The 13,392-nt window shown below is 36.4% G+C and overlaps 1 protein-coding gene across 1 annotated transcript in view; it reads left to right on the top strand.

Annotated features, from left to right (window-relative positions):
* Positions 1–13,392, top strand: part of fto (FTO alpha-ketoglutarate dependent dioxygenase) — a 115,357-nt gene that overhangs the window by 37,136 nt on the left and 64,829 nt on the right. The window contains exon 8 of the mRNA XM_043245498.1: positions 12,210–12,334. Within this exon, the coding sequence (XP_043101433.1) occupies positions 12,210–12,334 (125 nt within the window). The remainder of the gene's footprint in view (positions 1–12,209; positions 12,335–13,392) is intronic.

Below are 13,392 nucleotides of genomic sequence, written 5' to 3'. Positions count from 1 at the left end.
CTGGTATCCACCCCGTATATTAAAACATTTTAGATATGCATTATGGGTTAAACTGTAAACAGATTTAGTTTTGTTTTAGTCAATATTATGTAAGTGGCATAGTGTTTCGTGAATTACATCGGTGTTGTAAATATATGCATTTTTAAATTTTACAACAATATAAAAACTGAATGTTACATGTAAGAAATTATATTATATATTGTATTATATTTTATTATATTTTACCATATAAATCACGAAAAAATGTTCAGTAGAAAGCACGAGGAGAAAACATAAATACACATTTTGCGACATCCATTCATCTAGCTATTTTTTTCTTTTTGCAAATCCACCTTTAATTCTCACTACTTCTTTTTTATTATTTATATTTTTGAAATTGTGGGTGCATTTAGTTTAACCTGATCAAGCCACTTTCTGCATTTTATTAGTTAAACAAATATTGAATTTGTAGGATTGTTAGAGCTTGAATAAATAGCTCATGAATGTGAAAGCGGTTAGAAAATAAATATTCATTTGAATTCCTAATATCTGATATTTCCATGGCTGATTTAAATTCATTTAAGTATGATTTCAGCACACAGTCATGGCATTTTCCAGAGACACGTGTTTATCTAGATTCTTGGGAATTGTCTCTTTGGCCTTCCCGCGCTCTTCTTGATTTTTCCGCAGTCCGAGCAGGTCCGAGGTTGGCTGGTCCGCGTGTTTCTCCGTGTGTTCACCCTCTTCTCGCTGTTTATTAAAACGGCTTCTCTCCCATGGGGGTTTCTCTCTTTCGTTTTCCTTCTTTCTCTTTTCTTGTGTCTCCCTCTCTTGCTCTTCAGGCTGTTGTGATGCAAATTTTCACCCCTCCATTTGAATGACATCCTGATAAAACAACTCTCTCTCGCTCTTTCTGTGGCTGTCTTCCCCCTTCTCTCTCTCTCTCTCCAACCTGTACCTCATGAATTAATCTGAACTTCTTAATGGAAACAACATAGGAAATATGGCGGATAATAGAAAAGCAGAAATAAAAGAATAAAGATAGGCATTTAAATGCGCTCTGATAAGATGAGTTAAATGTTATCAAACATCAGGTCTCAGGTCCCTCTCCTCAATTTCTCACACACACACACACACACACACACCGGGTGAACGTCGGGTCCCTACAGAGAAGCTATCGTACTCCTCATACACCACTGGCATTTATTTAGGCTTTTAGCAATGACACTTTCTTTCTCTCTTTCTCTCGGTCTGTCTATCCTGGCTCAGGAGAGATAGTTGGCTATATGCAAAATATTTTAAATACCATCCAGGCATTTCTTTTCTTTCATTTGTACGTGGTTGCAGGGCTGAGAGCGAGACGGCTGAGAGCGAGACAGGTCTGTTAACAGCGTTGTGGGTTTATTCTGATGTTTTAGGTCTAATTTGTCACTTTTTCCACTTCTGTCGCTCAGAGCGTCACATCAAAAAGCTTTTTTTTCCCCCTCTCTCGCTGCGTCTATTCTATCTTTCTGCCACATACGCAGTCATCAAATATTGCGCGCTGAAACGTTTATTTTCAGACTGAATAGAAACTATTATGATTGCGGGTACAGTGAGTCGTTTCGCTGCATCGTCTGTTCCTTTGCGGTGGTGTTTGTGTTGGTCTTTATTCGCGCGTCGGCTCGTTCACAGTGACCGTTTCATAATTTCATCCTCTCCGTCCAATGAAAGAAAGCGAGCGAGAGAAAGCGAGCAATCATGACTGCAGGGGTCACCATTGATATCTGATTACGTTATTGACCTAGCGTGCGCGTGTGTGTGGCAGACAGGAAGGTAAAGACCTCTCTCCCCAGCGAGAGAGTGAGAGTGAGGGTCAATGTAAATGTTATTGCAGTGTGAGCTCATTTGATCAAAGCCACTGAAAGGTTAAGCGAATCCAATCTGGTTTAGTGTGTCTGAGGATAGGGGGTGTATATGTGTGTGAGGGCAGCGGAGAAGGGAGAGAGGCGGACGCAGTGAGGGGATTATCGTATAGCCGCTGAAATGCTGGATGTGGTGCGGAGCGCTTCTCTCTGTCTCTAATGCGTTTAGACAGCAATTGGCCTTAATAACCTTTATTGACTTCAGTAGGTCAGTGCCAAGGATCTAATTATTCAAGTGTATCAATTTCATCTAGTTTAGAGCTGCCTCGTTCTGATAATTATTTTAAGGTCGACCGGGGCAATTAATCTCTATTCACTTATTTGATGAGTTTGTAAAACATTATAAATGTAATAGCTTTGCTGTGCATTTTCATCATCATATTCCAGAATGCCTTTTGTAGGGCCACTGTGTATTTTTTTTACCATGTAGCCCTTTTCGGTTTGGCATTTATATACATCTCATATTATCTATTCAAGCTGGGACAATGTTTTACTGATTTCTGTAACCTAATAAATTAGATCTTTAAAAAAATGTAGCGACAACAAATCTTATTATTATTATTATTGTGTATATATATATATATGTATGTATACACATAAACCGTAAGTAGTATGCGTAAACAAGACAAAGTTTTATATATTAAATGTATTTGTAAATACTGTGAATTGTGAATATACATATGTTCATTTAAATATTTACAAAGTGCATGTATGGATATATTCTTTATATATACATAATAAATATACACAGTACGCACACATATATCATGTAAAAGAAATTACAATGCATCACAATTATCGTTTGACAGCACTATGTGTGTGTGTGTGTGTGTGTTATATCAGTTATATATGATTATGTATAAATAATATGTATAAGTAATACCATATATTAAATCAGTCTGCAAGTTATTTTACAAGTTAATATACAAAAAAAAGGCATCAACTTCTTTCTCTTTTCTCTTTAGGTGCATATTTTTCTCTCAACAGTTGTTTCCTGTCAGATCAGAATGAATTACAGATTCGTTTACCTGCATTTTCCTTTGGCTCTCCTGCTTAAATAACAGCAGAAATTACCTCCCAATTTCTCTTATTACACTTATAAATGGTGAATAAAAGGCTCCTAATAAATTTCACAGTAAGGGATGGTTTTTACTGGAGAATGGGGGGAAAAATGGGAAGAAAAGAAGCAGGAAAAGGGGGGCGAGGAGAGAAACACTGTACAGTAGAATTTGCGGGCAAAAGGTATTTATGATTCCCTTTGAAGTCCTTATTGAACAGGGTAAGCTGAATTTTAGCAGGCCGTGATAGTGGGGAGGGTAAATACTTAAACCCCTTTAGAGAATTTCATGCGCTGATATGCCACTTGCAGGCTGTGTGCTTGTGTTTGTGAGTGTGTGTGTTTGTGTTTTCTACCTACAGGGAGAGAGAGAGAGAGAGAGAGTGGTCGCTGGCTTTGTACCTGCATACAGAAGCTTTTACAGATTCTTTGGACAGGCGGGGAGACCGGTGGGTTTGTGTGTGGGATTTTTTTTTTTTGTGGTGGTAGGGATGGAATCTTTGGGATTTTTTTTTAAAAGTACACGCATACAGCCTTATGGGTCCCCACAAGAGCAGTTATATACAGTCGGCTAACAGGCAGAAACACCACACGTTATATACCACCGACAATGCTGAAAAGAATCTGTTGTCCGGTCAGTCTCTTACTGGATTGATTAAATATTTTGATGTGTAACTAATCACTGGTCTTACCACAGTTTGCCAGATTAGTGGATTCAGACGTTTAAGACATGATGTTTGATCTATTAGATGTTGTGTTATATGAATGTTCTTGGCCAGAATTAACATACTAATAATCCTTTACACGAGATCTTTAATCATTGATGTACTTTTTTATTATTGTTGTTTTCCACATGCATAAATTAAAACCTTTAATTAAAAAACTTAAAAGCTGTGCATGTACATTCCTTTTGAAATAGGTGGTAAGAAAATATTAATGTTATCAAAATACGCAATAATATAAAATATTTTGGTAACACTTTAGTATAGCGACCAATTCTGCTTATTAGCTAGTAGCTTATTAGCATGCCTAGTGTTAAAATATTGGCTGTTTATTAGTACTTATAAAACACATATTGTGCATGGCTATATTCTATATCCCTAATCTCACCCAATACCTAAACATCTACCTTATTAACTATTAATAAGCAGCAAAATAGGAGTTTGAGACGTACGTCGCATGCAATGATTTGTTAATAGCGAGAATTGGACCTTATTATTAAGTGTGTCCAATATATTTATATAGAAAAAAATATTCATTTATTTTATAAATCATTAAATGAATGTAATTTATTTCTGTTTTTCTTATTTTTATGAAGTGAGTTTTTCAAAACAATGACTGCTCAGCTGCTTAAAACTTGTGTAGCAAGTATTTTTTCAAGATTCCTTGATAAAAGGAAAGTTCAAAACAACATCATTTATTTGAAATAAAAATCTTTAATAATAACATTTATGGATATCTTAACTGTCACTTTTAACGAACTTAAGTCTTGACCCCAAACCTTTGAAAAAGTGTGTATTGTTATTTAATACAAAAGAAAAAGGCTTTCCCTTTAATGTTGATTTGAAAATAATTTTAAAGCAAAAAACCTGTAAATTTTACTGTATAACATAGGTTTTTAACGTGGTTCATGGAAAATATTTATTTTTTTAATTATTGAGTGTCATTAGCAGGCTCGCGTGGATGCAGCTTTCAACAAGATTGGAATGACCAGTGTTTCCAAAGTTGGGCCACGTTTGTTTATTTAATAATTTGACTAGTTTTATTGCTTTCAGCTACCAATAAAAGTGTAGTACTCGATTTGCCACATTAATACCGTGTTAAATCAACTAAATCCCACAAATTTTAGCACAGAAGATGCGAAGAAGAAAAAAAAAAACAGAATCGGACCGGTTCTAGCATGTTTATTAGTATGGTGGTGTGAGTGATTATGTGCAGACGGTTCAGTCTTGTTCTGCTGGTGTTGAATGTAGCTCAGTGTTTGCAGGAGCAGACGTTCTCTGACAGCCCCTGAATTCTTTGAAGTTGAATTTTGATTTTTCTTAGAAAACCAATAAGTGCTTTATAATGCCTGATCTGTCTTATCTCCCGAAACCCTCCTTGCACTCTGGGTTTATTTAGCGCTTTGTTTATTTATTTATTTACTCTGCAGTTTTTCCGGCTCGCTCCTTGATCAGCGAGATAAGCGGCTGAAGAAAGAGGAATAAGATCTGGAATTACATACGGACCGTGACTGATTAATCACTACTGGGGGAATACACACACAAACACCACACATATACAGTAAGCTTCATTTAGATTCCACAGAAACGCACACGAAACGCCTCCGGTAGTCAGGTACACTCCGACCTTATTTAGTAGATATACGCCTTTGAGTGTCAAATGTGTCTATCTTTCTTCTCTATCCCTTCTTTTAATTCCTCGGAGTCACCAGGTTGGCTATCATGTTGAGGCTCTTAACCGAGTTAAGCCACGGTTCAGAACAATGAGGGGAAGAATGGGAGATCCTGATGCCAAGCCACTGTAAAATTGTCGGATTCGCTTGAAAAATCGCAAAGAAAGAGAGGAATTATAAAGAAGATATTGCAGATAATTCGAGAGGTTTTAGGAGAGGGGGGAAAGAAAAAAAGATGATATAAAAGGAGCCCGGGAGAAAGAGAGCTCAGAGCGTGTCTGTGTGTGTTACGCAGGAGTGCAGTCTGGTGGCTGATGCATACTCAGAAGTTGCAGTCTTTGTGTTTGTTTTTGTGTTTGTTTGTTTGTGTTTGGACAGAAGTTGAGAGCGAGGGATGACACTCTGGCTGAGATGAATAGACACAGATGTGTTTGATAGTAAACACTCTCTCCCTCTCCAAGGGGAAATGTTCCTGTAGAAATCTGTTACGATCCCCTCGCTTTCAACTCTCTTCCGTTCTCTCTCTCTCTCTCTCTCTCTCTCTCTCTCTCTCTCTCTCTCCCTCCCTCTCTCTCTTTCTTTTTCATATGGTGCTGTGGAAAGTGGCAGATGATATTGGGATTAGAAAGCTAATTCGGCATGTTGCACTGAAACAGAGCAGGCTTGACCACAGGAAAGTCAGATCACATGCTACTGCCGAATTGTAGCAGATTGGTCCTGAGCGGCACATGAACATTCAGGACCACAGATCATAGAAGCGGTTGGATTCCTGAAACTAATAAGAGTACAGTTGGGCTTTACCTGTAAAATATTTGTTTTGAAAACAATCAAAAATATAACTGCACATTGAAATGTATGAGACTAAACTATGTATGAAAATTAGATGAAAATATTCATTCATTCATTCATTTAAAATGTACATTGTACAACAATGATTAAAAAGGAAAGTAACTTGTGAATATGTGAAGCTATCAAAAATGTTTTAGGGGAACATACGATTTTAGAAAACTACGATTTTGAATCGTATGCAATGGATTCAAGAACACTTTTTGTAAAGAGACAAACGATTTGCCCATTTATTTATTATTACATTTTCATTCTCTATATTACACTTTCAATTAAACATACCAAAACAAAGATGTGTGTAACCCTCAGAATAGCACGAATACTTTGTATTATCATTTTAAACATTAAATATTTGGAATATCAATAATGCTTATTATTTTAATGGCTTATCTGTATTGGTATTTTAGGTACCAAAGGTATTTTATAAGTTGTTATAGCTTATTCATTTACATTACCATTTTGGTAATGAGTTTGTTTATTAGGGTTTTATGCCTTCCGAGCAGATTTTGTGCTTTTATGAGTAGGTTTTGCTTGTACAGGCTATGAATATTATCTGCTCTTTCCTGTGGTGTCCTTAATGCGAGTGTCTGTTTGTATCTGTCTACCCACTAATATTATACTTACATGTCATAGTGAATGATTCCTGCACATATTTCTTAAGGCATTCTCGCTGGAGGTATTAAACTCTGATTTTGGAAAGAAATTTCTCTTATTTGTTACACTTACTCATATATAGTTAATTCATTGGAAAAATGTGTCCTGCTATACAACAGCCCTCAGGCTTCCCAAAACCACTGATGCATATTACTTCATTCGCTTCACTACTGATATTTTCAGCGTTTAGATGACATATAAATTACACAACACGGTGCCTCCTATAACATCATAAACTGTAGTCGGTACAACTTGGGTTGGGTTTCGTTCTTTTAGTGGCAAGCCAACGTTAATCTTTTTCCCAAATGTCGCTTTTCAGCCACCGTAGGAAAAAAGACACATAATGAAAATGGCTTCAGGTCTGTGTGATGGTAATCTCTGCCTAGAGTTCACATTCTTTAAGTGCTGAAAATGAATCTGTGTGGAGTGAGGAGAGAGTGAGGTTTTGGCCTCGCTCCCACTGCCAAAAGCTTTCACTGGCAGGAGAAACGTGGGTACAAGATGCTAATCTCTAATCTCTGATCAGCAGGCAGATCCAGAAGGAGATGGAGGTGGAGAGAGATGAGGCATATGTATATACATATGTTTGTGTGTGAGAGAGAGTGGAAGTGGGTATGAAGTCACCAAGTAAGTGCTGCATTCAAGAGACAGAGTATTGAGAAGAGTGATTTTAAAGATGCCGATATTGTATTAGTTGTCATAACCGACCATAAAAGATGCATACTGCCATTTACACGTTTGGAGTAAGATTTGTGAAAGCTCACCAAGGCTGTATTTATTTGATCAAAAGTACAGTAAATTAAAAAGGAAACTTGTCGTTAATGTTATATAGAGAAGCTAAGTTTTCAGCAGCCAATACTCCAGGCTTCTGTCACATTATCCATTAGAAATCATTCTGAGAGCCATTTCTTATTATTAGCAATGTTGAAAACAGTTGTGCTGTATAATATTTGTGAAAACCCCAGTTTTCTTTCTTTCTTTGGGATTCTCGAAATGAAAATTTCAATCAGAATTTTTTCTTTGCAGTCACTTTTTGACTTTAACTTTAAATGAAATGAAAACATTTACTCACCTTAGACATTTAGTAGTATTTGTGGATATTTCCATATAACTGCATGTAATAATTGCATATAATAAATATAATAAATATAATGAATTAATTACACATAATAGTGGTGGATAATTAAATATAATTAACAGATAATTTATATAATAGATAATTATTATTATTCAGAATATAGTAATGTAGGAGCGAGGCAAAGAATTCCATAATACTTTGCTTTAAAACATGGTTTTCCTTGAATTATTAGTAGAGCCTTTTTTTTTTTTTACTCATACCGTTTACATTCTCTGGATGTAGTTTAAATCTTTTGGGTGAAACGGCTCTGCAGAAGAGATTTTTCGAGCTTATATTACGTATACACAAAGAGTGGTAAAATCATTAAACTCTTGATCTATAGACATATTAGGCAGCAGATTTAGTGATTTGAGATGTTCTCAGGCGCTTTTGGTTTGCAGTTGCCTTTTTAAAATGTTCCCACCTACAAGAGGCAGAGAGAGAGAGAGAGAGACAAACCATGGCAGATAAAGAAAGAAAATAACAAAGCTTTTAGCCTTTGCCTCATTAGCTCAAGCAAAAAGCATATGTCCAGTTGCCTCTGGCTAGAGGAGCCACAGTCTCCAGCACAAAAGCCTGCGGCCCACAGAGCTGCCCTACAATGCCTTCAAACGCTGTCACTTGTTGCGTAGTGCTCTTCAGCAGCTGGGTTTCTATTATCTGTCCCCTCCTCTGTCCTCGGACACATTGCTGTGATGTTGTGAACACATTTTTCTAATGTTTTACACTTCATATAATCCATTCTCTCAGCGTGCTGGCTCTGAGGGGAGAGGTAATTGATGAGCCTCAGAGAGATCAGAGGGTCAATCTGGCTGAAAGGCCAAGCTCTCAATCACACACACACACACACACACACACATGCATGTGTAAATATATTGTCTGTGCTCTACACATTTAACATGGCATGTATGATTCAGTCTTCCACAGTAGTCTGCTGTAGTTGTTGCCCTTACAGTGCTTCAGTACATCAGCTGTGGTGAGGACCATCTGTGCTGGACATAACAGAACTTCCCCCTAAAACATGTCCCACCAACTATAATGAGATATGTGTATGTGCACGGGCACAGAAGGCCTAAAAAAGATATTTGAACACAATATATGCTCTTCCAAAGCCAAACATTTAGGTTTTGAAAGCTGAAACAATAGGTATGCTGTTTAAAATGTAGATACATTTGGTTGTCAGATGTTAGTATATGTTGTGTTTTTGATGAAGAAATTAGGTTCAGATTATTACCCTATTCTTAAATATAATGAGTCCGAAAGGGTGCTTTTACAGTAATGCCACATAATAATCTTTTTTTTCAAAGAACCTGTCAGTAAACCTTTCTTAAACAAACCATTTCAAAGTACATTTTAAAAATCAAAAGAAACTTTTCTGCATTTAATAAGGTCCCAGGCATGTTAAAGGTCCATCCTTTGCCAATAAAAGCCATTTATTATTGAGAGTGCAGCCCTTATTTTGATAAAGTTAGTTTCAATTGCAGTAAATGATGTTCCAAATAAATTATGCAGTTAAATGTTACTATAAAGTTTTTGAATGATACATACAGTACATGCTGAAAATTGCATTTTTTTAATGCTATTATCATAAAACTGCCTTGAGCGCACTTATTTCCGACTCGTAAGTCCATCAAACAGAAAAACATACTGTGAAACATATATAAATACTGTTACCATGCTTCCTATATGTTTTATGAATTGATCAAATACTGTCCAGCTGTGTAAATGTAGTGTACGTGCGTGTGTTTGTCAAATATAGGTTTTATGGAGATTGCCCACTTGCTGTTATGCATTTCCTCATGACGTACATTATCTTAGCTTGGCGCTAACTGTTCAGATTTTTGTTTGGTGTTTTAGATGCCGATGGTTGGCTGGTGTACCTGTCACACAGTCCTGGTGAGAGTGCATTTGTGTTTATTCTTCCCCTCTGTTACCGTGGGGTAACCTGAAGTGTGTATCCTTATACAAATACACACAGCCGCCTCTGTTAGTCACTTGCCCTCTGTCTCACCCTCTTCACTGTGGTCCTGAACCCAAGAGCACTGCGCAACATCACCCATCTGACGACAGCTACCGTCATTCAGGGGTAAACAAGCACACGCACAGATAAGCTCCACATATATAGGGCGGTAAACGTAAGTTGGTTGTGAAAATTCCTCTCATCAAGCTACCTTGTAAACACTAAACACATAGTTTTTTCTCTCTCTCTCTCTCTCTCTCTCTCGCTCTCTCACACACACACACACACACACACACACACACACACACCACGGTGAGTCACTGTTGTTGTGTCATCTATGTTTAGTCTAATGTGATTCAGCTGACCCCGTGACCCTGTAGTCTGAGTTAGGCTTGGCAGACTCTTTCACCCAGTGCTTTCTGAGACGGGATGAGTCTAACAGGTAACGACCGCTGACAGGTAATGCTTCAGCGAGAGACAGAAGTGCTGTCTCACGGATGAACGGGGGATGAAAAGAAATAAAGAAAAAGAGATTGCAGTGAAACAGGTGAGGTGAACCAGCGCTCAGAGCACTTTTTGCGTATGCTTCCTCGCCTGTCAATCATTTCAGATCCTGCTACTGTAGAGGAAGATGGAGAAAGAGAGAGACTTTGGCATTTTGCATCGTTTTAAAAGGAATGGAAGCACGGATTCGTTTTTAAAAGATATTTTTTAAATGTTTATTTTTTTGTTGTTAAATTAAAATATTAGTAAGTGTTAGTGTACGATTATTTATTAATGTATGAAAATTATACTTTTTAGGGAGGATTAAAAGGATTAAGTACATTTACAGTGCGTGTGTATGTGTAAAAAGATCAAATAAATACTATTGTTTTACACTTTCCATGCATTAAAATACTGACAGTCACTGTTAGCACAAAAATATTGAGCAGCACACCAGTTTTTATCATGGGTAATAATAAGAAATGTTTTTTGGGCATATTACAATGATTTCTGATCATTAACCTTTATCATTACATAAATAAAAAAAATAATAATAATAATTAATTGTAATATTTCCCAATATTAGTGTTTTATTGTATTTTGGATCAAATAAATGCAGCTTTTCTGAGCATAAAAGACTTCACAAACATTATTAAAAAATGTTTACCTTTCACAAACGTTCAAATGTTGGTGTAAATTTGATATGTTTTATGTATATTATTATTATTATTATTATTGTTTTTAAATGATTCACGAAGAAACATCATTCCAAAGCAAATATAATTTTGTCCTGCTGTTTCTGATTCTGACTTAATTATTAGTTTTTGTAAGATTGAGTCAGCAGCATAAGCAAAGAATAGATTTGACCTTTGACATGAAGGGAATGAATGTATATTGATTTGTTTAAGCTCTGGCTAAGAGCTTGTCTGCAGGATTTGTAGTACAGTTAGATTTTTTTCATTTTCTTTATTTCAAGATAAGAGCAGTTGTTTCTTTATTGAGTATAGACGGGTCCATTAAGAGCCAGAGTTGCTATGCAAGCTTACAGTGGTTTTATGCTGCCATATTTCTGACAGTCATTTATTACTTAATGTTCACTCATGGATATGGTTGTGTACTACTAATTTCTGATTGTTTGAAATGCATAACATTCTACAAAAAAAAAAAAAAAAAAAAAAAATAATATATATATATATATATATATATATATATATATATATATATATATATATATATATATATATATATATATACACACACACATATACAATTCTTCATATTCACATACTGGTAAGATATGAGACAACCTAGGGATACAGTGTAAATTGAACATTACATTTTTGTACCAAATCTTGATGCTTTTATCGTAATGTTATCGCTGTTGTGTTTTCTGTATATTCAATGATAGTACCCAGTTGTGTAATATTGTGAAATATTATTTAACTTATCAAAATATAAAAAAAAAAGTTTATGTTTTAAAATAGAATTTATTCCTGTCATGGCAAAGCTGAATTTTCAGCAGCCATTACTCCAGTCACACGATCCTTCAGAAATCATCTTGCTGCATACGCTGATGTGGCGCTTAAGAAATATTTCTCATTAATATCAATGTTGAAAACAGTCGTACCTCTAAATTTTGTGTAATTTCTTTCAAAATGAACTAACTAACAAACAAACAAGAAATACTGATCCCAAACTTTTGTGCAGTGTATAGTGTAATGTTTTTAGGCATAACCGACCGACCGACCGACTGACCGGACCTGACGTTGTGTGATTTCTAGTTTGAACTTCTAAGTTGTGTTGTTTGTTTGCAGACTCAGCTGCTGTTGGCTGTGGTGGAGGACGAGAACACGGCACAGGAGAACAGGAGAGAGATGGCAGATATTTTACTGAACGCCCTGACGGACAGACAGCAGCACAGACAGACATGGAGGGATAGGTATGTGCTGTCTGCTAAACTCTCGTGTTTAATGTCACATCTTCGGTGAATTGTATAGAAGAAAGGTTTTCTTTTTACGCTGGAGGGAGGACAATCCTTCAGGCCGAGAGAGTTCACACAAACACTCGCATACATGTGTGCTGATAGCCCATTGACTTCCTTCCTCTGAGATAAGGACGATTGAGAGACATAGCCCATTTGTTCCGATAACACAGCGAACCAGCCGTACACACACAGACACGCATACCAACACACCAGCACACACTCCTCCTTTCTGTTGCTTTATTACTTCCCATCAGACTACTGTGTGTGCATGTGTGTGGTAATCCGTCTTCATTCAGATCAGACCATTAGTCAGGAAGGCCTGAAAGAACTGAATTTCCCCCTCGAAATTCTTGCATCTTAACTTGAAGAAAAATAAGGACTCCTCCATGTCTTCTCGTTTCTGTAAAGCGGCCCCTTTAAGGGGTCGTCCCCTCGCTTTGACCCCAGACTGACGCCCAGGTCTGCTGGTACCTGTAAACAGTGCTAAAACTGCATGCTTAAATCAGACGATGAAAACTATGGACCAGACCAAGATTCATTTGTCAGATGGCGTCAAGGACACAAGCACACACACTTTTAGCCCTGTGTGGTGCATTATAGTGTTTTGGTGTGTTTTTTTTAAACTAGACGCTGTTGTTAACCATCAAAGTCAGTTTCTGCCACTGAAGAAAAAACTTTTTATCTCACAATTCTGACTATTTTTCTCTGACTTGTGTGATATAAACTCACAATTCTGCCTTTTTTCACAGAATTGTGAGATATAAACTTGCAATTACTTTCATTTTTAAATTTTATTTTATTTGTAAATTACAAATTTTATGTACTGGAGTAATGTCTGCTGAAAATGCAGCTTTGTCATTTTAGGAAATAATATAAAATGTAAAATATAATTAATATATATACATGTATGTGTATGTACGAACAGTACAAACAATCTGTCTTTTGTAGTCTTAGTTATTACTCACCGTTACACACACACACACACACACACTAACCTGTTCAACACATTTGCA

This window comes from Puntigrus tetrazona, chromosome 7, assembly GCF_018831695.1.
Source record: "Puntigrus tetrazona isolate hp1 chromosome 7, ASM1883169v1, whole genome shotgun sequence".
Classification (NCBI taxonomy): domain Eukaryota; kingdom Metazoa; phylum Chordata; class Actinopteri; order Cypriniformes; family Cyprinidae; genus Puntigrus; species Puntigrus tetrazona.
The sequence above is the reverse complement of the archived record's forward strand: the minus strand, read 5'-3'. Positions and strand labels throughout refer to the sequence as shown.